Raw genomic sequence first — 23,822 nt, 5'->3', positions numbered from 1 at the left:
AAATATGGTGAAACAGCACCATCTCCTGGTCTAACAGGTGAAGTTAATTTCTACCCTGATAGAATTCACAAATAAATATAAAAATGTAGTCCAAAGCGTAATATCAAATATTTTATTTACATAAATCTCTTTTTAAAACAAAAGGCAAATGAAGTAGCTCTTTCAGAACAAACTAAACATGAATGTCCTTCATAGCTGAAGCATGTCACAAAACACAGCTTTCCAAATTCATTTAACTCAGACACTCTCAGATTTCTTAAACCTTATTTTATGCAACAACAACAAAAAATAACAGCAATTAATTTATGGGGAAATCCTCACATGTTTTAATGGTGGAAACCTTGACATAATACTCAAAAGTTGTGCTAAGCATTTCTTTATAACAAAAAATAAAATTAAATCCACCATTTGTAGTTGCTAGTGTTTTTTTTCAGCAGGCAAAAGCATCACTTCTAAATCATAAAGGGCTTTGATTTGACTCAGTAGTTAGAATTAACAGACAATTAATCACATCTGGAAAGAATAAGCTCAAAAAAATAGAAAATAAATCAAAACATTTTTGCAAATAAAAATGATTTCCAAAGCCGTTTTTTTTCTTTTCATTTCAACTATTCTTGTATTCCTGCTGCAGGGCCCTGAGACAAAAACTGCCAGTCATCTGACAGACCGAATAATCAATACTTACTGAGTAATGCAAGAATAGCTGGTGAAGTTCAACTTATTTATTTTATCAAAAAACTAAGTTTTGATAATTAAATCTTGTTTGGGCAGCTGGTTTGTATTGCATTTGTTTCACAAGCAAACCATTTTTTTTTTAAACTGAAGTCTTAAAATACTTTCTGAGAAAAAACAAACAGATTTTTCATTCTCCAAAGAAATATGAAAAGAGAAAACAAAAATTGCACATTTTTTTTGTTGCATGTACAATAACGTACACAAGATGTTAAGCAAGGTCGCCGAACAGACCAGTAGTAAAACTAACCGAGGTATTTCAGTGATTACAGCAGAAAGTTACTCTTTAAAACACTGGTTTTTCTTCAGTTGGTTAAGAGTCAATAGAAAACAGCTTCTGTCTGGACACAATTATAAATTATCGACGTTTAAAGGACGAAAATGCTGGAAATGTCAAAAGATCCCCTCCATCTGTTAGCCGACAGCCTTCCAGCCGACTTTGAGATCATTTAAAGTCACCGAGACGACCAAAGCAGATGAAGATGGTTGTTTTTTTTTGGCAAAGTAACCTCACAGACTGGAAGTTTGAATTTGTTTAGTCCCTCAACAGTCGTGCCTTTTAAACGCTCCAGCATTTTCCCTCCAAGACGACGAGGAACAGCATCTCTAAGATGCTGCCCTGGTACACACACATGCGCACGCACACACACACACACACCTTGTAGGGCTGTATGGAAAACAAACCCTTCTTTTCTTCAGACTAAAAGGCTTTCTTCCCCACTTTAAAAACCGAAATTGCTCCAAAAACTGATATTTTAAGTGACTCAGGAGCTTAATATTACAGGTGATGACGATCAAGCCATGCTATTTTGTTTTTAATACTCTTAAACCGTTTTTTTGAATCTATGAAAAAAAAAATCTATACATTTTTGGTCTGGATCATGCAGGCGCCACACACACGCAGAACAGGAGCAGCTTTTACTCTTTCCTCAAGCCCTTATTAGAGTAAATAATAACAAAATAAAACAATGTAGACAAATAGTGAGATCCCTGACATTTCTGTAGAACAAATTAAGATGCTAAAGTTGCTTTGATATTATTTAAATTAACTTTAATAAAGATATACATTGGTTTTTCTGTCACTCCTCTGTGGAGTCTGTGTCGTCGTTGATATAGTCTTCTTCTATTGGTGTCCGTCCGTTCTGCGTGCCCCACTCTTCTTCGTCGTACTCTATGCTGTCGTTGTCCTCCAGCAGCTCGTTGTCCAGCTGCTCCGCCCCTCTGGCCACGTGAATCCCGCCGGCCGCTCCGTTGGCCAGCAGCTCGCCCAACGGCTGTTCCTGCTGGTTCGCCCCTGCTGCAGGTGGGCCTGCGGCGGCGGCGGCGTCCTGCGGCGCCGCGTAGCCCCCGTTGTTGTTGGAAAAGGCAGCTCTGTCCCGGCCCTCGTCCTCCACGTAGACCCTCTGGTGGCACATGGGACACGTGTCCTGGATGTACAGCCACTTCCTCAGGCACAGCGCGTGGAAGTAGTGGTGGCACGGCGTGATGCGCGCCGAGCTCACAAACTCCTGGTAACAGATGGCGCACACGTCCTCGATGTCCATCAGTTGATAGCCGCGCAGCTCCGGCAGCGAGTTGATCTTCTTGACGGCGGTGCGGCGGTTGATGAAGGTCTTCCAGCCGTTCTTGGCCTGCAGGTAGATGTTGAAGTAGGCGTGCAGGCACATCATGCAGGCGCGGATCTTGCTGCCCGCCTCGAACATCATGGTGTAGGCGCCGTTTCCGAACATGATGACGCCGAACAGGAACTCGATGATGTTGCCGGTGGAGCGCACGTAGTAGACGTAGTCGTCCAGCTTTTCCCACAGGACGTTGGAGAATCCATCAGCCATGAAGAGGCCATAGACCGTCAGGGACACCAGCACCTGGAGGGGAGAAGTTCACCTGAGGTTAGGAGGACTTAACATCTATGCATTTATATTTATGGAATACAACCCCAGCAGAACTCCAAAAGCCTTTCAGAACCACATAGGGGGAAGTTGCTTTCAACGACCATGCTGCATAAATAAAACCAGCTTCCTAATGAATCTGATCTTCTGCTGCTTTATAGAATACTACTCTTATACTTTCAAATACCTATGTATGGAATTTTCTTAGCTTTTGGATTTCTTCAAAGCACTTGGGACTGACATTCCATACGTTTCTATCAAATGAAAACTGCTTTGCTAAAAGCCCTGCTCCGATGAAAACCGTCTTTGTGGTGTTAACTTGTTCTTGTGGCATTACATACACTGGGGCAAAAAGGTATTTAGTCAGCCACCAATTGTACAAATGATCCCACTGAAACTATGACAGAGGCCTGTGATGGTCAATGACAAAAGTTCAACTCAGTACTTTGTTATATACCCTTTGCTGGCAATGACCGCAGTCAAACGTTTTCTGTTAGTATCACAAGGTTTTCACAAACTGTGGCTGGTATTTTGGCCCATTCCTCCATGCAGATCTCCTCTAGAGCAGTGATGTTTTGGGGCTGTTGCTGGGCAACATGGACTTTCAATTCCCTCCCATTCATTCTTTCCTTTGCACGGATCAGACAATGAGATTTTCTGGATGTTTTTTTCCTCATTGTTGATGTTTACCTATGATGAAAGTCTCCATCTTTTTAAGTGGGAGAGCTGGCACAATTGGTGGCTGACTGAATACTTTTTGCCCCACTGTATATCAGGAAGATTGAGCTCATTTTGAGTCCAGATCAGCCGAATTTAGAAATGTTTTTCAAATTCAGTTAATTCAGCAAAATATTGCAGGATGAAAAGAAGGCGACTGACGTGGAGAATTGGAAGTTGAGGATCCAACTTGTGGCTTTGAAACTACTGTAACTACAGTATGAAACTACTGAAGATGGAGCTTTGACCTTTAAAGCTACGGCATCACCTGGAAACCTCACAGCCATACCGTATCATAAATATACAGTTCTCTGAGCTGACCTTGAGGCAGAGCTCGACACAGAAGGCAGTGACGGCGAAGAGCCAAGTGTTGAGGACGTTGTTGTGCCAGAGGGTGTAGCTGAGCGCCACGGGGAGCACGAAGAGCGCCAGCGACACCACCAGAACGGGGAAATGGCGCCGAAAGGACGACACGTGGGAGGCGCTGAGCGACATCAGGACGGGGTCGGTCATGCCGTGAATAAAGTGCAGAATGGCAGTCAGCAGAAGGCACATGTTCCGGCTCAGGCGCACCTTCGGGTCAAAGTGACGGTTAGTTACAGCTCACAACAAAACAACTTTAAATGAAAAAAACGTGAGATCAGCAGGTGCAGAAACAGGAACGTACCAGACGCTCCTCTGGATTCAGGCTGCTGAGGCCCGTCTGCAGGGCCAGGATGAAGAACAGAACAGGTGCCACGAAGCCTAAACGCTTATCCTCTTCCTCAGTTGAACCTGAAGGTCAAAAAAGCTTTAAGTTTGAGCAGCAGATTCTAAAAGTCTGTACTAAAAGAGTCTTGGTACCTATAAAAGCCAGGATGCTGAGGCCCAGGTAATGCGCCACCGAGGAGATGACGGCGCTCATTCCCAACACGGTGAGCGTGGAATCACAACCAGAGATGATCAGGTTGCTGGTCAGATCCCAGAAAACATCCCAGCTCAACAGGTAACCCTGAAAATGGAGGGCAAGGCTTGACTGTGAACGGGCTTTAGCACACAGGGAGCAAATCAAAAAACTTCAGCCGCACATGCAGTCACTGTTTTGTTCTCATCATCACCACCACTATTGTGCATTAGACAACTCCTGCAACTTCCTGAAAGTTCAGAGCTAAAATATAAAAAAAATCAGAAATGGAAACAAGGAAGTTCCTCAAGAAATGGGTTAAATAACAAGATGGGAATCCTTAGAAAAGGCCATTTCAAGAGCAGATCATTTCAGGGTAAAACATGACAAACGTGGAGGAAATTCCAACTTTCTATTGTCTTTTCATTTATTTCTGAGGCTGAGCAGCTACTGTTAGTTTAGGAACAGTTTTCTTAGAGCGATAAAAAGCGCCTTTTAGGTCCCCTTCACAGGAATTGTAGAACATATTTTTTATTCCACCCCTTTTCTCCAACTAACGGGTTCTCCTGAAGTACAGAGGACCGCAAGATTGAAATAGGTATATACGCCATTAAATTATTCAATAAATGTGCCATTAATTATTTCAAATTGTCAATAAATGAATAAATAAGATTGGAGCTCAATAAATGAATGGCATTAAAATGTTAAAACAGTCATTAAAAAGCCCATTTAAATATTTTATGACGTGTAATTATTTCATGGCCCAGTGTGGGCTGGAAGACAAACTGTAATAGATATATTTCACGTGAAATTATTAAATAAATGTGTCATTGTTTAAAAATTAGAAATAATGAAATGTGTCGATATTTAATTAAATTTTAAATGATTCAAGAAATGTGTATTTATTTTGTGTTTTATTGAACGATTTAATGCTTTAATGAATAATTTCGTGGCCCACAGCAGCCGTCCCACCTACAATCAGAGGTGAATTTCTAATGAACGACTGCCGCTCTGCAGAAACTATGTCCTAGGAAACAACACTGTTTTTTTTAAATTATGGATAAAAACCGGCACCAGAACTATAGATCACAAGATCATCAGAGTGAAGACAAAGTTCACTTCCTACCTGTGGATCAGAGCTGCCGTCTGCGGCCCCCCCCGTGGCATCCCCGCTCTCTTCTCTTACTGCTCGCACCACATAGACCAGAATCAGAGCCTGGGTAGTGATCCGGGTCAGCCAGAACACCCGGAGGACGTCGGGGAAGCGGATCCTTTTCCACGTGTCCTCTAGCAGCAGTTGGAGTCCGTAAATCCGGTACATGTGTCGTACCAGCAGGTAGACGTACCGACACGAGTAGTAGAACCACTTCAGCCTCATGGCCAGACAGACCCCCGTGTTGAGGGCCAGCGCCAGGCCGGAGAAGACGGCCACCAGCTGCCTGGCGTCTGCGGGCAGCTCCAGCATCATGGCCCACAGAGGGATCATGACGTCCAACACGACCAGAGCAGCAAACACAGACTGGAGGTCGAGCAGGAAGACGTAGCCGACGCTGAACAGGAGCTGCACCGCCGCCATGCCCATCCACAGCGTCGGCCCGTTTTTGGGGAACAGCCGAAACCCCAGCGCCGTTTTGTAGTACGTGTTGTAGAAGTCTATGTGTGAGGTGACGTGGTAGTTTATGAGGACGGCCACCGCGGCGAGGACGACGGCAAAGAAGAGGGTATAAAACCTGAAGAGAGCTTTCTGGGAGAGAAGTAGAACCACGATGGAGATGACGACACCTGCGGAGACGAGGAACCAAAAACTGAGAAATGCAACAGGGAAAAAATCCACAGTCTTTAGCATTTCTTTATCTATTAATGAACTCTGAATTCAGAAGGAATGTTGACAACTAAGCAGAAAATAACACAAATGAAAGCAGTGCATTGTGCAGCTCTAACAAGATTGAGGAAGTTTATCTGTTTCTTTGAAATGAACTCAATGTTCTCACTGCTTAGCATTTCTAAACAAAACTTTGCATCCTTTAGAGCTACAGTTTGTCATTTTTTCAATGACACACCCTGTCAAAGGATTTCAACCCAAGCACCCCGAAAAAGGTGCAAAACAGATTTGCATTTGTTTAAACTTTATAGAACTTTGCTAAACCAGAGCGGCACTTAAACTAGAAAACAGAATAAAATAAAAACATGACAGTAGAAAAAAAAGAGAGACAACTGTTTACATTAATAACAAATGTGAAGCATTAGTTTAAAATGTTCATCTCTTTTCTCTAGAAGTATTTTGATGGATCAGTGTTAAAATTCCAGGTTTGTTTTAGTTATTAAACTACTTTCACATAAATACTAAAATAAAAGAAGAAAAGGTGAAACTTTCAACTTATAAACTTGTAAATTTTTACTATGGAAAATTATTCTAGAGGAAAACTGATCCGTCGATTTGATGTGTTGCTATTGAATAAACTTTAACCCCAAGTGTGTTTGGATGTAGTAGTTAGGAGCTTTTCAAGGAAGAGTTCACTGACTAAGAAGTCACTGACCTGTTGAGTTACAATGAATTTCATACTTCTGCATTTAAAGAAATTACTTTCCTCTCAAAGTTCTTGAGCACTGGTGTGCAAAGGTCAAGCTGTGAATTTATAGTTACATAATGTATTGACAACAAAAAGATTTTACTTGCTAATGCAGTAAAAAAAAAAAAAAGTCGAGTAATGCGTTTTCGTGAATAGACGATCTTTGAGCAGCCTCGAAAACACGCAGATTTGGAGGAGTCCGGGAGTTACGTCGTTACGTGAACGTTCTGTAAGAGTTACAATTTTACATCGCTTTGAGACATTTATTCTATTTAAAAAAAAAAAAAAAGCGGTTTGTGCGTCTAATAAATATGCAGACAGATGACAACTTCTCTCTTTCGAGTTCATTGCAGGTGGAACTCACTGCAAAGCCTAACAAACACACAGCTGTTATTTATGTCATGAATTCTGATATAAGAGCACCACAGATACATACTGGGTCTTCGTTTATTTTTATGGCGTCTGAAAAAACAGATTTCGTCGGGCAGCATTATTGTCTGGCCGCCTCTAGTTCTTCGATTGATTCAGACAAGATAAAAACCAAAGTGAAACACCTGTCTGACCAGATACCTGACCTTAGCTGTGAACTAGCTTACAGCTAGCAGTTAGTTAGCGTCAGGCAAACATGAAAACTGCAGAGTAACTGGTAAATTAGTAAACATCCCTGCCTGAGAGACCGGCTGGGAGCTGAACCGGCTTTAGTCGGTCTGACAGGTGGCACACAGCACTTCTGGCTAATGTCACTGCTAGCTCCTTTTTTGGCTAGGCTAGCTGATGTTTGCTAGCATCACGGACTTAACGCTTCCCTTTTAATCGGCTTACCCATAACTCTGATCAACACTTTTCCCATCGTGCCGGGCCATCCCAGTCCAGGGTCGCTGTACGAGTTAAAAATCGAGTCGATGATAAAAATACAAGGAACTCGTAGAGCCACGTCTAGCACCGCCAGGGCCTGCTGGCCCAGCCGGGCTTGAGTGGACGCCATGCGACGTCCGTGGGGTGCTTCACGGTCCTGGTCAGCCCCAGCTATCCATGTACTTTCGAAATGTGTTTGCGTCCGTCCTCTTCGCGTCCTGTCGTTTGTTTATCTAGCTGGGGGGGCGATCCTCCGCGGCCCCACGGCTCATGATCGTGTCCGTCCCGGCTCTCAACCTCCTGTTGCTTCCTGTGTTCGGGAGAAAAGAGGAGCTTCTGCTCCCATCCGGCCTGATCGCGACGCCGGTCGACGTCCGCGGTGTCCCCACGGACCCCACTGTCGCGAAAACAAAGCTTTAGTTCTGCCTGTAACGACCGCTTTCTTCGTGTTTCAGCTCGGCGAAGATCACACAAGAAGTTGTGATTCGAGCGATGTGACGTCACGCCGTACGTGCGTGCGTGGGTGTGGCAGCTGACGAAACACAGAATAGAAATGTGAAGAAAAAAATGAAAATAAAAAAATACTTTGAAAAACTGTGAGTGAAAAGGAAAATAAGATAAATAAATAAAAAATTAAAAACTGACGGAACACAGAAACTCAACACTTTTTTTTAAATGCCTCAATATTTCAGACACAAATGTTTATTATTTCAGGATAGCATCTCTTATTTTTTTAAGCAGACGTCTGTCACTGCAGCACATTGACACTCCGAGGGCATCTCTTTGTCCTCAGCCGGAGCTGAAGAAGACTTTCATGGTGTTGTGGTAGATTGTGTTGGCAAGCTCCAATGGATCTTCCTCCCTTACAGCTGCCATCACCTCAAGAACTTGTCTGGAACAGAAACAATAAGAGTTATTAGTCAAATGTAAATACCTAATTAAAGACCCACTATGACGAAAATTGTGTTTTTATCTCGTTCATGTCGCATTTTTCTCATGACAGAGGACATAGAAGAAAAATTTAGTTGTTACATTCAAACTACAATCGCCTCAAGATCCCTGCTCCACTCCATACCGATGCATTCGTCGACAAATAGATCAATAGACAACTTTCCATTGCCCTCCTGCTGCTCTGCAGAAAATAGGTCCTTTTTATACTTTGACTATTGCATATTTAGAATTAAAAGAGGATCAGAAGATCGTTGGAGTGGGTCTTTAAAACAGAGATAACCTCCAAAAACATTCTTACAGGTTACTCACATGATATGACAGGGCTCATTTCTGTCTTTCAAGCAATGTCCCGCCTCCCATTTCTTCTTGGTGGGAAAAGCTGTTTTAACATGTTGAGAACCTGCATGCGTGTTTTTGACGCCGCACCACGGAGCATCTGTGAAGGAGAAACAGGAGAGACAGAAAACTTTATGCAAAATGTTTGAAGTAAAACAGGTAAAGACCACGTCTGAGCATCTGCTGAACGCCCCAATGATAAACGTTACATTTTGTCAAATACAGTTCCACACACGTGGGTGTTCTTCACCTGTTTCTATCATTAACCTCTCCGTGGGGATGGACTTCATGGCTTCAAGATTGGATTCTGCTTTCAAGGAGCTGAAAAATACCAATTCATGCATTTCAGAGCCACGATTTTATGAAAAAGAACGCACACTTCATAGGGATTCATCTTGTTTGGGGAATGTATGAGGGATTAACCCTTAAAGACCCACTCCCACCACCTTTTGAGCATTTTTCCAACCCCGACCCCCCCAGGCCCTCGCCACTGTAGAGCGGAGTGGAGCAGGGAGCTAGTGGCCCACTTAGTGTATTTTCTACATCACATAAAATCTCTTTTTTTTTGTATCTGCTCCTGATTTACAACGGTTTGAGTAAAGAAAGTCTCAGAAAAGCAATCTTGAGCTTAATTTTCTTAATGTATGTCCTCCATCATGAGAAAAATGCCACAAGGACAAGATAAAAACCACCGGAGTGGGTCTTTAAAGTTAGGTTAAAATATTTCTATTACTTTTTTTTCTTTCAAAAAAGAATTTACGAGTCATTAGGTTACGAGTCAGTCAACAAATTAAACGATAAACTACTTCACTTTCCACTAATTGTATTGTGTTTTGCGATATAACTTGCGAAACACAAACAGATAGCAAATATCTAAATACATAATTTATTTTTCACGGCAACCGTTTAAATTAAATAAAAGTAATCATAACTTAAATTACACTCCAAATGACTCTCGTCTACATAGGAGGCTCCATCCGATTGGTCAAATGCAGAAATTGATTTCTTTGATTCATTAAATAATTCAAATTGCCATAAGATTGTTTTAGCACGTTTAAGGTAATCATTTATGGAAATTTCCGCCGTCTTTTGCGACATGCGTATTGCACAGCTTGATATCACGATTAACGATAAATTTGCGATTTATTGTGCATGAGTTCGTTTTATCATTTGGTAACTGCAATACCACCACCCCACTATAGGGGGCAGTAGCTTTAAAGCCTAAAAACTTTTGTTTTGCTGTTTTTCTGTAAAAAATGTTATTTTTTTATTGAAAATTTCAAAATTACACAGTATTTTTTTCTATTTAGATCATCTGTCTTTTGTTTATGTTTCTCAGATTTCAAGTAAAAACGTCAGATGTCAAAAATAAAGAGTAACGCATCGTACAGATATCACTGGACTAAAAAGACCACCCCATACTTTTCATTAGACTTGAACCATAAACATTTTCTGGAAGCAACTCTAAACATCATAATCATAAAGAAGAGATGAAAAATGTGTAAGGTAAAAATTATGAGAGTAAAACCAAACATGTAGAATCTCTTTACCACCCGTTTATGCCGATATAGAGGTCCATGTCAAGTATGGCAGCAGCCTCTTCTGCAGTTCCATCAAAGGAGTGCACCTTAAGGAAATATTAGATCATCAGTAAGTCTGACAGTGCAGCATGAAAGTAAAAAACAGATTCATCCTCACCACTCCTCCCACACATCGGTCTCGATTTCTTCTCATGATGTCTGTCAAATGAAGTTAAAAGTGTTGTTAAACTGTTTTATTTAAAAAAAAAGAAGAGCATTTGTGAAACAGACGAGATGTTTACGGACCAACGAACTCCTGATGGGAGTTTCTGCAGTGGAGGAACATGGGAAGCCTGGTGCTTTCAGCCAGGTCAAACTGTTTCTCAAAGTATCTGGAAAGGATCCCAAAGAGCAGCAAGAGGGAAGCAGAGAGGAAAACAAGTGAACAGGGATTTACTGAGACATTATTTGGAATGCAACTAAGATGATGCTTTTTTCATAAATTCATAGGTATCTGGGAAAATCCTCCTTTATCCAGGATGGTTCCATAGCAGAAAAGGTTTCCTAAAAGTCCATCTGAATCGATTTTTTTCAGCCGATTATATTAATTAAGAGCGTTTTAGAAGAAAACAGTAAAATTAATTTAACTTAAAAAAACAAAACAAAGTCCTTATGAACTTTTAAAAAAACTGCAGCTCCTTCTATCTTAATAAATGCTATTAGTATCCCTTACTTTAATAATTATAATAGGTTATCTTTGTGTTTTACACTTCTGATAGTATAAAAGACTAATAGGTAAATATGAATCCATTACGCATTAAGTCAAACTGACTTTTTTTTGGTCCTAAATCAAAAGAAAAATACTGGAAATGCAATATTTTGCAAAACAGCCACAGCCTGTTAAGATGTATTGTTCATTTATTGTTGCCATGCCAACTAAACTATGCATACAACGTATTTCAAAATATCTTAGGGGGGAAAAAATGAAATAGCACCCTTTTATGTTTATATATATATTTTTATTTATTTATTTGGATTTTAATTACCTTTTTATCAAAGTTTTTTTTAAATATTTCACAAGAAAAAAAAAATATAATAATTGAATCTCAATTTTTGAAGTAGCAGCTTAAATTATTGCTTTATGCCAATTCAAAAGGCAAACCAAAGAAATAAATGTTTGATAGGAAACATTCAAAATAGTAAAATGTTAACAGTATTTAGCAGATAAAGGGCCACTCCAACGCGAAGCAAACTCCAATGAAAGAATAAATGTGTTGAACAGCTGATGACTGGGTTTGCTCTCCAATAAAACACATCCTAAACTATTTTACATTCTAAAAAAAGACGTTGTCATGGTAACACGCCTGTCTGATCATGTCATCCAGAACAGGGTCAACAAAGGATATTCAGGATTAAACAGATGGATTGTGCCAATATTGCATACTTTTGAGTTCATCTAGAACATTTTAGCATCTGTTGGTATTTTTGAATGTTAAAGTTTGTCCAGTTTTTTCAGGGAAATCCACATGAAAAAACAAACAAACACTTTTCCATAACTTTAAATACCCCAGGAAAATGTCATTCTCTCGCTGTAGGATTCAAATATATGTAATAACAGGAATATTCCTGTTGATGCTGAACATGAACTCTGTTCCCACATTTTCCATAGTTTTCTTTAACGTGACACGTAATGTAAGAGTAAACGGCGGTGTGTTTGTTAACCTCCTGCCTGAAAAAGCTGCAGCTGCAAACTTACTTTAGCTGAGTCTCCTTTGGGCAAAACTCCAACCTGTCGAAATCTGAGCATAAAACACGGCAATGAGAAAAAAAGTCACGTGAAAATGCTGTTTTTTTCTGGTCCCAGGGAAAAACACACCCAGTCCACACTCTCCGATGGCCACCACCTTCCCTCTGTGCGCTGATGCCAGCTCCCTCAACCCTGACAGGTAGTCCGAGTCTCCGCTCTGCTCAAACTCAGCACAGCGGGTGGGATGGCAGCCGACGGTGCAGTAAAACTCATCTAAAATAAAATAAAAAGACTGTTTATTAAGTCAGAATAGAAAACAGGTCACCTGGATGACATCTGCGCTGTGGTGGGGGCGCGACCTCGAGTCTCAGCCAGCTTCAGGGCCGCCCTGCTGTCTGCAAGGTTTCCTCCAGTGATCATGAACTGAAACAGGAGAAATGGTATAGAAGCTGTTATAGGATTAGAGACTTTTAGCTTTTATATTATAATATCCAGTAAACCATTAAAGCCTTTAGGTTATTTTTCCAAAGCAAACATATTTCTTTTTACATTTTTTACTGAGTCAAAGTCAATCATTTCTTTAGATTGGAGTTATTTTAATTGGCTAATATGGCTCTTTATTATTTTTTTAATCCAAACTTAGAGCTGTAAAGTTTGTGGGGTGGGGGGTGGCATTGATTAAAAAAAACTATTTCCAAGTATTTTGCTGAGAAAAACGTACCTTTTTAACACCGACTTGGAGAGCTCTGTCAATGATCTGATCAAAATCATCTGAAAGAGAAACAGAACTCAATAAAACGTGATGGTTATGAAGTCAGAAGAATCAGGTGAGGAGCGACTCACCTTCATGTTTTCGTTTCCCCCTGTAGACTCCCCTGAACATGGGATCCGTCAGATTCACACCGATATCTGGAGAGGCAAAAAAAAAAGTCAGATCTTCACAATCTCACCACAGAAAAGCTGAGAACTAAACTGTGTTTTGGTTGATCCTGCTGTCATATTTGGTTATGCATGGATAACCGTGCGAGTCTTTGGTTTTAAATGGATTACAGAAGATTTATGCTGATTTAAAATGATGTACTTCCCAAATACCATTATAGATCTCAATGAAAGGAACTTTATTTTGAAAAACAAAACAATTGTATCTACAGTATCTACATAGCATTAAAACCTAAACGATTAATTATTAAATGAGTTATCAAATCAAATATTCATAAACGTACAGGTGTGGAATACAAATTTATTTCTTCCTCTTTTTTAAATACCTTTTCAAAAAAACATGCCTTTAAGGTTTTGTTGACACACTTTTTTGATTTTTTTTGCCATAAAACAGATAAAAAATATATAATTTAAGTTTAAAAACTGAAAACCTTGTGCTTGTCAGTTGCATGCTGGTTCATGTGTCTTTTTGCTCAGCCGACTTAAATGTGGGTGATGTGTTTTGTTTCTTTTTTACTGTTAACGCAAAACCAACTGTTCCAAATCTGTTAATGTACTGAGTTATTTGTTTAAACCATTCATAATAAATTGACCATTCTATACTAGCCCATGGTTTAAACAGGGCTAATGGTTAGCAATGCTGCTAAATTCATTAAAAGTTCGCCTTGATTAAAACATATTGGAAATATATGAAGGTCAGCTCCTTAAATTGTATTCCGCTTAGGTATTTAGGAATCCTCACCAATGAATTTGTACTGTGCCATTGTTGTTATACTCCTAAAAAGAAACAGACTTGCAGACTTCAGAAATCCCATGGTGCAACAGTACCGTAATCATTCTACTATAACGCACGTCTGTGTTAAAGTCAGCCTCCTGTTTTGAAGTCCTATTTACCAGTAGAAAAGAAAGCTACGTATACATCTGAAACTAATTCCACTAGGATATTTTACTATTTAGATAAATAAAGAACATTAATTGAGAAATATAAATAAAATGGTAATAATATACATGCGTGTTGTTGTAGTTATTACGGTTTAAAGTGCCCACTGCCACAATATCCCACAATGCACTGCGTCGCTTAGCTAGAAGGTGACAGGGGACGGCGAAAAATGGCCTCTGCCTTTCTAACTCACCAACAGAAAGTGTTGCGGCTTTACAAGAAGTCGCTAAGACACCTGGAGTCGTGGTGTGTGTTTAGGTGAGAAGGTTTGTGTTATTTACGGCCTGCAGGGATTATAGTATCGACTTTGTTTTCTGTTATGGGCTATAATCAGTTTAGCTAGCTGCTGTGTTAGCGAGGTCACTCTGCAGATCATCGGTCATTTTACCCCAAAGCTTCAGTTCTTTGCTATAACATAAGGAAAATATTATTGACTAAGCACAACTGTAATTATTATTTTTATGAAAATTCTTGTTTCGTTTTGGATCAGGCACATTGTTTAAAACAGAGATTAGAAATAGCCCAACATCAAACAGACAGTTGGCTCCTGCTAGCAAAAGCATCACAGCTTTGAGCTTTTAAAGTTCTATTGTTTTCACTCAATATTATTAATTCGCCAATAAGGAAATTGCAAAAATGTCCACATTAGATTTTATTTTTTTAGGAAAGTGTAACAGTTAGTAGAGATCTTTTTTTAGTGGATTTTTGTCACATTTCACCAAAACGGAGCTCTAAACATTCTGTTCTAAATTATGCTCTGTTTGTTTGTTTGTTTGTTTGTTTGTATTTATAGTAAAGACAAGATGAGATCATTCAAAAATGAAAGAAAAAAAGGTTTTTACTGTTTACATGTATTGTGTATGTTTATTTTTTGTTAACATTATATAAAAACATTTAAGGTAGATGAAGAAGCTTTGACCTTTCTGTGTTGCAGTTTCATTATTATTTTTCTTTAACCCCTTTTTCTTCATTCAAGTTAAATATCAGTGTTGATGTCATCATATTTTTTTATTTAAAGGCTCAGGTTTAGACTGAGAGTTTAGTCAAACTCTGTGATTTTATTTTAGTTTTCATGCAGCTGCTTATCATTTAAGAAACAATAATGTGAAAGAAGTTTCAAATTGTCCAATGTAAAGCAGACAAAAATATTATTTTCCAGAATTTATTAGGCAATAAGCGATTGTACACTATTTTAAAATCACCTTTTTTTGTTAAACAGTTGACACATTTGTGTTGAACCAGAAAACCTTCTTTGTTTACATCTGTACTTTATCTGTAGTTGAGTCAAAGTAGTTAAATATTCGTACTCCGGCACTCCAAACTGAATCATTCAGACGTTTTTTTTCCTGCTCCAGAGACAAATACCGATTTTACGCGTGCTTGCTGCGGGCGCGCTTTGACGAGAACAAGAATGAGAAGGACATGGTGAAGGCCACTTTGATGCTGAAGGCCGGAGAGGAGGAGTTTTGGACCAACCAACACCCTCAGCCCTACATCTTCCCCGACTCTCCGGGAGGAACCTCTTATGAGCGATACGAGTGCTACAAGGTGAACCTAGCGTTTGGGACGGACCAGAACTGCAAACCGGATTCTTTTTGATCACCTGACGCTGCGCTCGGTTTCTGTAGGTCCCTGACTGGGTGCTGGATTACTGGCATCCCTCGGAGAAGACCATGTACCCGGACTATTTCTCCAAGAGGGAGCAGTGGAAGAAGCTGAGGATGCAGAGCTGGGACAGAGAGGTGAGCACGACGACACACGTGTGGTTTAAGTGCCTCTGGTGCCCGTGTGTTTGTCATCTCAATGTGCAACATCATGTTCAGTTCTTCTTTCTCTTTCGGCTTTTCCCATCAGGGGTCGCCACAGCGAATCATCCTTTTCCACCTCACTCTATCATGGACATCTTCTACCCTAACGTTAGCCAACTTCATGTCCTCTGTTAAGACATCCATATATCTCCTCTTTGGCCGTCCTCTTGCCCTCCTGCCAGGCAGCTCCATCTCCAACATCCTTCTACCAATATATCCACTATCCCTCCTCTGAACATGTCCAAACCATCTCAGTCTGGCTTCTCTGACTTTGTCGCTAACACAGGCAACATGAGCCGTCCCTCTGATGTACTCGTTCCTTATCCTGTCTAACCTGGTCACTCCTAAGGAGAACCTCAACATCTTCATCTCCGCTACCTCCATCTCAGCCTCTTGTCTCTGTCTCACTGCTACCGTCTCTAACCCATAGAGCAGAGCTGGTCTCACCACTGTCTTGTACACCTTTCCTTTGAGTCTTGCTGACACTCTTCTGTCACACAACACTCCTGACACTTTCCTCCACCCGCTCCAACCTGCCTGCACTCGCCTCTTCACCTCTTTTCCACAATCCCCATCACACTGAACTGTTGACCCCAAGTACTTAAACTCCTGCACCTTCTTCACCTCAGTCCCCTGTAACCTAACGCTTCTACCTTGATCCCTCTCGTTCAGACACATGTATTCTGTCTTACTACGACTGACCTTCATACCTCTTCTTTCCAGAGCAAACCTCCACCTCTCTAGCTGTTCCTCCACCTGCTCTCTACTCTCACTGCAAATTACAATGTCATCCGCAAACATCATTGTCCAGGGAGATTCCTGTCTTACCTCGTCTGTCAGCCTGTCCATCAGCATAGCAAACAAAAAAGGACTCAAAGCTGATCCTTGGTGTAGTCCCACCTCCACCTTGAACTCCTCTGTCTGACCTACAGCACATCTCACCACCGTCATACTTCTCTCATACATGTCCTGAACTACTCTGACATACTTCTCTGCCACTCCAGACGACCTCATACAGTACCACAGCTCCTCCCTCGGCACCCTGAACATCATGTTCAGTTATCAGTGTTGGTATTGTTTGATCCCCACTCCGATCGTCTTTTGATCAACTGCTCTTTTGATTATGATTTTACTGTTTTTAGCCGAAATCACAAAATCTGTGTTGTTTCCTTGGATAGTTTTTGCAGAGCGGCAGTCATTTATTAGAAATTGGCCATGGGGGGGTGGGGCCGGCGGGACTGTTGGCACAGGGCAACCCCGCCGCCCCTTCCCCTCACCTTTGCTGAGAGCTCGGTGCAGGGATTCTACGTCACAAAATATGCTCTCTTTTTTTCAGACTTTTGTTTTTGTCTTCTTCTGATTCACTATTTGAATAAAGAAATACTCAGAAATGCCAAATAATATTGTTTTTTTCTTGAAATACATGATACAATACTGCAAATCTTCATCTTCATGGGTCTTTAAGAACAGAACAGAACCTCAAACACTAGGAGGATTTTCATTGATCACCAGGCTTTAATCTCTATTTACCTTCATTTAAATTTCTTTAGTTTCAAATGCAAAGACATGATTCTCCTATTATGATGTCAGCTGTTGTTTTAGCATTTTTGGTAATGATATTTACAATGGACAGTTATTGTTTAAGCAGAGAAACCAGATGACACATCTCTAGGAGCTCTAAATAAATAAATGTGAAAGGAGTTATTTCTTTAATCCAATTCTTGAGAATAAAGCGTTTTTTCAGCTAAATATAGAAGAGTTATGTTTGTCAGAACATTGTCTATATTTAGCTTTTTAAAAACTGTAATAAAAAAGATCAATATTTGTTGACGGCATCACTTATCTAAAGTCCCGCTCGTTTTCTCTTCTTCAGGTTGCTCAGCTGGAGGCCGAGACTCTACCTGGAGGCCCCAGGACAGAAGCCCTTCCTCCCGCCCGCAAAGAGGGCGACCTCCCCCCCCTGTGGTGGCAGGATGTCACCCGCCCCAGGGAGCGCCCCACTTAAACTCCTCGACTCTCCGGGGGTCCGAACCCTGCAGTCTGACTGAAAACTGTCCTGCCCGCAGTGCTGTCTGTGCGTCAGGAGCTTTTTCCACCGGCGCCGGCCGTGCAGATGGAAACCAACAACTGGAACTGAGTGAAACTTCAGGAAACGGAGTGACTGCAGGAGTTTGACGTTCCACAGATGTTCTAAAGGAAACCGTTCAATAAACCCGTGTGATCAGTGTCGAGCGTTTGTGTGTTTTCATCAAAGCGTTGGTTTTTCCGATTCAGTCGGACTGAAACAGCAAATTAATTCAGTTTCAGTCAAATGTATGTCATTCATGTGGTGCAGAAGAGAGAAAAAACAAGCCCAGCAGTGTTTGAAAGTCGTGTATTTTTGCAGGAACAAAAATGTACAACAGGACGGAGACGAGACGTGGAACTTTCTGTACTGTGGTAAATGAGGTAAATGATGCACGAGGAATCCAAACATTACCCTCAGGCTGAAATTCATCTAAATAATCTTTTAGTTCCTAATAGAATGAAACTTTGCTGGGGTTCTGCACTCCTTTTGATCTCAATTCATCTTTAGTTTTCTTAAAAAGTGATTTATGTACATTTTCTTTAAGTAAAAAAAGTCCCTTAAAAGGAAAAAACACAATCATGCCTGTGGGGGGCAGTATTTAGCAGCAGAATGGACCCACAACACTGAAGACAGTTCCTGTCAGGAACTCAGGATGGGTTAAAGGAAAATCCACCGGGTCTGAAGGATCCATGACACAAAGCCTCCGGATAATTTGTCCCTTTGATAAAAGGAAAAAGAAAAACATCGAGGCTTAAATGCCATGGGTGATCATTTCCATGTGTTCAGGACTTTTGGCAAAACAAGCAATGATGAGTTGATAACGGATGATTCTGCGTCCTTATGGCGAGAGGCGTGGCCTGAAGCTGCGTGGCCGTATCATCATGGTCACCGCCTTCAGAGAGTAGAAATCCGAGTCCTTCCAGGAGAACCAGACGATGCCGTCCGGCCCTAACAAGCTGTGGGCTTTCAGGGAGTAGTGGCCACCCTGGAAACAAACATGTGTATGTATATATATATATATAAAAAGGTTCTGCTTGTTTTTCTATAACTAAAATGAATGCACGGACTAATGTCTACAAGTGAGGAAGGCTTCATAGTCTGCAACACTAATGGAGCCATTTAGTCCAGTTTCTTCCTGATCAAAACCCCAAAAGTCCCACTTCCTGGTTTAGAAAATACACTTTAGTGATGTTTTTGTGACCATTAAGCTAATTGTTTAACCCTTGTGCTATCTTAGATGACCCCCCCCCCCCCCCATTGACGTGTTCCCCCTACCATGACAAAGGTGGATAAAGGTGGAAAGATTTCATGTAATCCATGGACACCAGTGAAGATCACAAATCATTGAAGAAAAAAGGTTCAGAGTACTGTCTAGTGGGTCTAGATGACCCAACTCCCAATGGTAAAGTGCCTAGGATAGAACAAGGGTTAAAAAAATCTAGGCTCTAAATATTTATAAGTACTTATTTATATATTTTTTTGTATTACTTCTTCTTTTACTTATAACAGCAGAACAAGAGAGTTCCTTTCAAAATAAAACACAGTGTGCAAAAATAAAATCCTCCAACTGCTGCAGATTTCTTTGAATTAAAAGTTCAAGAAAGTTTAGTCATTTATGTCCTTTTCTACCATGATTTTGGATCAACGTCGTCATTTTACTTCTTTTGCTATCAAATATAAATGGTGCAACAGTGGTGTAGAATCCAAGTTTTAGAATCCAACTTTTCTGCTGGTATCCAACTTTGAGAACTTTGTCTTTGAAGAGAAACTAAACACTGTTGATGCTCTGACGACATCATCACCATCATTTTGCTCAGTCATCTACCTGATATGTTCAAATCTAAATGACAAAACTTTATTAACCAAAGCAATAGGATCAAAGTGTTTTTCTTTGATCCCACAATGGAGGGATGAAGGACATGTGACCACCAGACCCTGAGGTTGCAGACCCCTGAGGATGCAGACCCCTGAGGTTGCAGACCCCTGAGGATGCAGACCCCTGAGCCAGAGGCTTCTGTAAAGGGAACATCAGGGTTTTTTCCCCCCTGTACTTTACAGTTTCTTATTTGTAAACGTTGACTTTTTTTATTGATGAAAAAAAAACAACCTTCAAACGTGCATGAATCATGAACGCCTAACCTTTGTAGACAGTACCACTTATGTCCAGCAGAGGGCGTTTTAAAGCTCCTTAGAGTCTTATGATGTTATGTAGCAGCCAGACAATGGGGTCTCTGCTACAAAACATCTACCTGAGCAGAAAAAAAAAAGTTATGGTGGGAGCAGACTTTTAAAATATATATGGAGGTGTCCTCAAGTGTACTGCGGTCCAGCTGGACTGCAATGCTCCACAAATTTTACATGCATTCTTTTTAGCTGAATTGATTGCATTTGATTTAATCGCTCAAAACAATTTAAATATGCAGATAAAAGTAACAAAAACGCTTGGAGCATAGTTTAAGTACCACTTCTTTGCACTGCATAGAAACATTTAGGACTTTAAAGACTTTAATATTGTTATTAGAGTTTAGCAACAGTTAGGAGTTGGTTTTTTTATTTGACTTTTTTGTTTGTTATATGTTAATCTAGTTTTACCTGCTGAGATTTCTGAAGTCAGGAACAGAACAGAACCTTTTTTAGACAATGTGTTTATTTTTTTCCAAAAAAATCCCGTCATTTATGGTTTATAGTAAATTATTGATCATCCCAAATTGTTGTTGTTCTAAGAGATAATGTCTAATGACTAATTCACCCAACATTTGTGAAAAACAAAAATTGCCTGATAAAAAGTCATATAAGTTAAAACAAAACAGGTTCTGTTGTTAATTTTGGGAGTCTTCTTACAGTCTGCACAACCCTTGGAGGTCACATTTTGCTGCACTGCGACAGCCTGACTAACCACAGAGCAGGTTATGGACGAGAAAGAAACAAAATTTATTCTTTTAATCTAGAAAATATTACACATTTTTCTGGTGGATTTCAAAATCCACAACGTCTCATTTATAAATAAAGCAATTTGCAATTCAATGTAATAGTCTGTAATTTTGTTGATGAAAACGTATCATATTTAAGGCATGTTTGGGGGTTTAAGTCGGATTTGTTTGCATAGTTTGGCCAGGGATGTGACTTATATTGAGGTATATATTGCAGTCATCTTCACTTTTTATTTTACAATTGATTACTTATCCTTAAAAACACTTTTTTAAAAACTCTTTTAAAGATGTTTTTGGTCCTCCATAGAGAAATTTAGTTTTCTTTTATTTAATCATTTTACGTTTTAGAGGCTTTCTGGTTTTTTCAAAATAGTTTTACCCTATTTTAATGATAAAATTGGAAAACAAGCATCCCCTCTTGGATTCTTTGATTTCTTGTAACCCTTGTGCTATCTTAGATGACCCCCCCCCCCTTCCATTGACGTGTTCTCCCTACCATGACAAAGGTGGATAAAGGTGGAAAGATTTCATGTAATCCATGGACACCAGTGAAGATCACAAATCATTGAAGAAAAAAGGTTCAGAGCACTGTCTAGTGGGTCTAGATGACCCAACTCCCAACGTTAAAGTGTCTAGGATAGGACAAGGGTTACGCGAACACGGATCATGTAAAGTTTTTGCTGATGTCACGTCTACCTTGTAGTAAAATCCGTTCAGGTTGGCGTAGAAACACTGGTGGAACCACCAGCCAGCGTGACTGATCTCAGCACAGATGTTCCCCGTGTCCGGGGTGCTGAAACTGTGCTGGTCGTGGTACCAGCCAAAGGAGTCCTCCACCGTCCCACTGAAACCAGACACATGCAGGCGATAGCCATTCTCCTCACTGTCGATCCTGCAGCAGGAAGACAAAACCACCAAGCTGCATCTTGGATTCTTCCTCTGTTTCATTTGGTCAATGAATGGTGTTTTCTTTTTACAAGTCAAACACCAGAAAGGTCTGCAAATGGGCCAATATATAGTTATAATTCATGAAATGACTTGAACTTCTTTGTCTACCTGAAGGACTGGTACAGGGCGTGTCTGTGGGCGTGGCTCCAGTCCTGCAGATCAATACGGAGGCTGTAGGTACCCTGGTTGGTCAGGAAATGGATGTGTTGGTTTCCCAGCCAGTGTTCTCCTCGCGGTTCACCAAATCCGTCACGGTACTCTGACCATCCACGGTTAAAACTCACAGAGCCGTCGCGGCGCCGCTGAAACACTGTCCAGCCACCGCCTGGTGCAGACAAACATGGTAGTGATCTGTCTGAGGAGCCTGCTGTTCCTTTGTAGCGATCTAAACAATCTCCTGTTTATCAATTGTATTGCGATTTTCTCATAATTACCCATCGAGCTCAGGAATTATATCTATATTGATACCATAATATAAAAGGGCAGCAGTCCAAAACGTTTTTTCACCACTTTGTCCTTTTTTAAAGCGTTTCCAGTTTTTTTTTAAATTATGATGACACCGTTTTTTTCTGCTGGGACACAGTTTCTGCTGTTTATCAGGAATTCGCCTCTCACTTGCGGGCAGAACGTCCTATCACCCGTAACTCTGTTTACACGCTCCTGCTAGCTTACAGCCCCTCCCACTGCAAGTGGATGCCTCCGAATGGAGCGGAGCAGGGGACTTGTGGCCACGCCCAGCGTAGTTTCTACATCACAAGTAATGATCTTTTGAAACAGCGTTTTTCGTCTGCTCCTGATTCACAACAATTTGAATAAAAAAATGCTCAGAAATGTGAATTTAATCCTAATTTTCTTTATAAATGTCCTCCATCATGAGAAAAATGCTTCAAGAACACGTCAAAAACAGCCAGATTGTGCCTCTCACAGAACAACAGCAGACGTGAACGTGTTTTACCCTCAGTTTCCATGTCACAGTACACAGGAAGAGCGGTGCCGGGCGACATGACAACCGTGTAAACGCCAGATCGATGAACGCCGTTCATGTACAAGGAAGCACAGTCGGACGGACAGAAGGACAAGTACCGTCCATCTGAGGGAGACACGGAAACGCACAAAGGTTAAAGGTTACTTTTTAGTGAAAGTAGCAGCACAGAAAAATGTACCAACAGGATTATTTAAAGTAGTTTAGGATCTCTAAATTAATATTTTTGAAAATGTTAGTCTTAAAAAACGGAAACTGTTGTAGAAAAATGTTGATTAACTTTCAGGGGTTTTTTTCAGCAAAGCATCTAATGTTGCCTAAATAACAAAGAAAAGTGAAAGCAAACTAAAGAATATTTTATTGCAACGCAAACTGGAGTTTTGGGCATTATTTAGTGAGACATTATGAATGCATAGCATGCAGTTCACGACTCACCACTCTGCATGATGCATGTGTACCTGGTGATAGTGTGTCTCTCATGCCGAGTGGCGGCGTTGCTCTTAGAACATTGATGGTACATCCGGTGTTGCGGTGCAGGTGTTGCACGGACGCCGACATGTTGCGGACCTGCGCCTGCAGCTCGTACAACACTGCGGCGTGCACGTGGAGCAGCGGGTCAACCTCAGCGTGACGCAGTTCAAGAAAGCGCAGTCGCTGTTCAAACGTAGAGTTTAAAGTGGCGCTGTCTTCCGCCTGAGGCAGAAAAAATGAGAAAGAAGCTAATGTGAAGAGGGCTGAGAGCAAAGTGTGATTGAGGAAAAATGCTTCTCATTTGCAGGATCATGCTGTTCTGCTCACACTCTACTGTTTTTTTTTTCATTGGACAAACGCTAAAATGCTGCCTGATTGAGTGACCCACTGTCATGTAATCAACCCCGCCCTGCCAAAAATAAAAGTGGGCTGCATCATGCACTGGGAGGACGGAGTTCCTCTGAGGCAGCTCGCGCTGTGACAGACTAGCTTTTCCTCTGCAAACGGCTAAAAAACAAAAATCTAGTTTCCTGTTA

General features: G+C 40.8%; 7 protein-coding genes across 8 annotated transcripts in view; 1 reads left to right on the top strand and 6 right to left on the bottom strand.

The window, feature by feature from the left end:
* Positions 1 to 23,822, bottom strand: part of LOC110015840 (CD209 antigen-like protein E) — a 900,664-nt gene that overhangs the window by 366,611 nt on the left and 510,231 nt on the right. The gene's annotated exons all lie outside the window — the stretch shown is intronic.
* On the bottom strand, positions 99 to 8,170 carry LOC101169546 (E3 ubiquitin-protein ligase RNF139). Its single transcript, XM_023959728.1, has 6 exons — positions 7,614 to 8,170; positions 5,348 to 6,003; positions 4,182 to 4,329; positions 4,006 to 4,112; positions 3,660 to 3,911; positions 99 to 2,597 (listed from the first exon to the last, which is right to left on the bottom strand). Exons 1-6 carry the CDS (start codon positions 7,774 to 7,776, stop codon positions 1,812 to 1,814), a joined length of 2,112 nt encoding a protein of 703 aa, XP_023815496.1. The 5' UTR covers positions 7,777 to 8,170; the 3' UTR covers positions 99 to 1,811.
* On the bottom strand, positions 1,812 to 5,797 carry rnf139 (ring finger protein 139). Its single transcript, XM_023960206.1, has 5 exons — positions 5,348 to 5,797; positions 4,182 to 4,329; positions 4,006 to 4,112; positions 3,660 to 3,911; positions 1,812 to 2,597 (listed from the first exon to the last, which is right to left on the bottom strand). Exons 1-5 carry the CDS (start codon positions 5,795 to 5,797, stop codon positions 1,812 to 1,814), a joined length of 1,743 nt encoding a protein of 580 aa, XP_023815974.1.
* On the bottom strand, positions 8,331 to 13,986 carry tatdn1 (TatD DNase domain containing 1). Its single transcript, XM_004073888.4, has 12 exons — positions 13,882 to 13,986; positions 13,044 to 13,109; positions 12,922 to 12,971; positions 12,560 to 12,623; positions 12,330 to 12,473; positions 12,210 to 12,252; positions 10,760 to 10,845; positions 10,632 to 10,672; positions 10,484 to 10,560; positions 9,184 to 9,254; positions 8,907 to 9,033; positions 8,331 to 8,538 (listed from the first exon to the last, which is right to left on the bottom strand). Exons 1-12 carry the CDS (start codon positions 13,952 to 13,954, stop codon positions 8,436 to 8,438), a joined length of 945 nt encoding a protein of 314 aa, XP_004073936.3. The 5' UTR covers positions 13,955 to 13,986; the 3' UTR covers positions 8,331 to 8,435.
* ndufb9 (NADH:ubiquinone oxidoreductase subunit B9) lies at positions 14,196 to 18,114 on the top strand. 2 transcript variants are annotated; one of them, XR_002291089.2, is made up of 5 exons: positions 14,203 to 14,337; positions 15,435 to 15,627; positions 15,708 to 15,821; positions 17,761 to 17,959; positions 17,993 to 18,114. XR_002291089.2 is itself a non-coding variant. In XM_004073724.4 (4 exons), the coding sequence occupies exons 1-4, from the start codon at positions 14,249 to 14,251 to the stop codon at positions 17,890 to 17,892; spliced, it is 528 nt and encodes a 175-aa protein (XP_004073772.1). In that variant the 5' UTR covers positions 14,196 to 14,248; the 3' UTR covers positions 17,893 to 18,114. The 2 variants fall into 2 exon arrangements, 1 of the variants encoding a protein (XP_004073772.1); XM_004073724.4 differs by having other exon boundaries at positions 14,196 to 14,337; positions 17,761 to 18,114.
* LOC111946261 (angiopoietin-related protein 7-like) overlaps positions 18,247 to 23,822 on the bottom strand; it is a 12,668-nt gene continuing 7,092 nt past the window's right edge. Inside the window, exons 3-7 of the mRNA XM_023959729.1 lie at positions 23,274 to 23,508; positions 22,789 to 22,923; positions 21,942 to 22,158; positions 21,582 to 21,777; positions 18,247 to 18,940 (exon numbers count right to left, since the gene is read on the bottom strand). Of these exons, the coding sequence (XP_023815497.1) occupies positions 18,794 to 18,940; positions 21,582 to 21,777; positions 21,942 to 22,158; positions 22,789 to 22,923; positions 23,274 to 23,508 (930 nt within the window). The 3' untranslated portion in view covers positions 18,247 to 18,793. The remainder of the gene's footprint in view (positions 18,941 to 21,581; positions 21,778 to 21,941; positions 22,159 to 22,788; positions 22,924 to 23,273; positions 23,509 to 23,822) is intronic.
* LOC105355005 (microfibril-associated glycoprotein 4-like) overlaps positions 18,794 to 23,822 on the bottom strand; it is a 7,042-nt gene continuing 2,013 nt past the window's right edge. The window contains exons 2-6 of the mRNA XM_011480648.3: positions 23,274 to 23,508; positions 22,789 to 22,923; positions 21,942 to 22,158; positions 21,582 to 21,777; positions 18,794 to 18,940 (exon numbers count right to left, since the gene is read on the bottom strand). Coding sequence (XP_011478950.2) covers positions 18,794 to 18,940; positions 21,582 to 21,777; positions 21,942 to 22,158; positions 22,789 to 22,923; positions 23,274 to 23,508 — 930 coding nt within the window. The remainder of the gene's footprint in view (positions 18,941 to 21,581; positions 21,778 to 21,941; positions 22,159 to 22,788; positions 22,924 to 23,273; positions 23,509 to 23,822) is intronic.

Source organism: Oryzias latipes, chromosome 11 (assembly GCF_002234675.1).
Source record: "Oryzias latipes chromosome 11, ASM223467v1".
Taxonomy (NCBI): domain Eukaryota; kingdom Metazoa; phylum Chordata; class Actinopteri; order Beloniformes; family Adrianichthyidae; genus Oryzias; species Oryzias latipes.
This window is presented reverse-complemented; position numbering and strand designations above follow the sequence as displayed.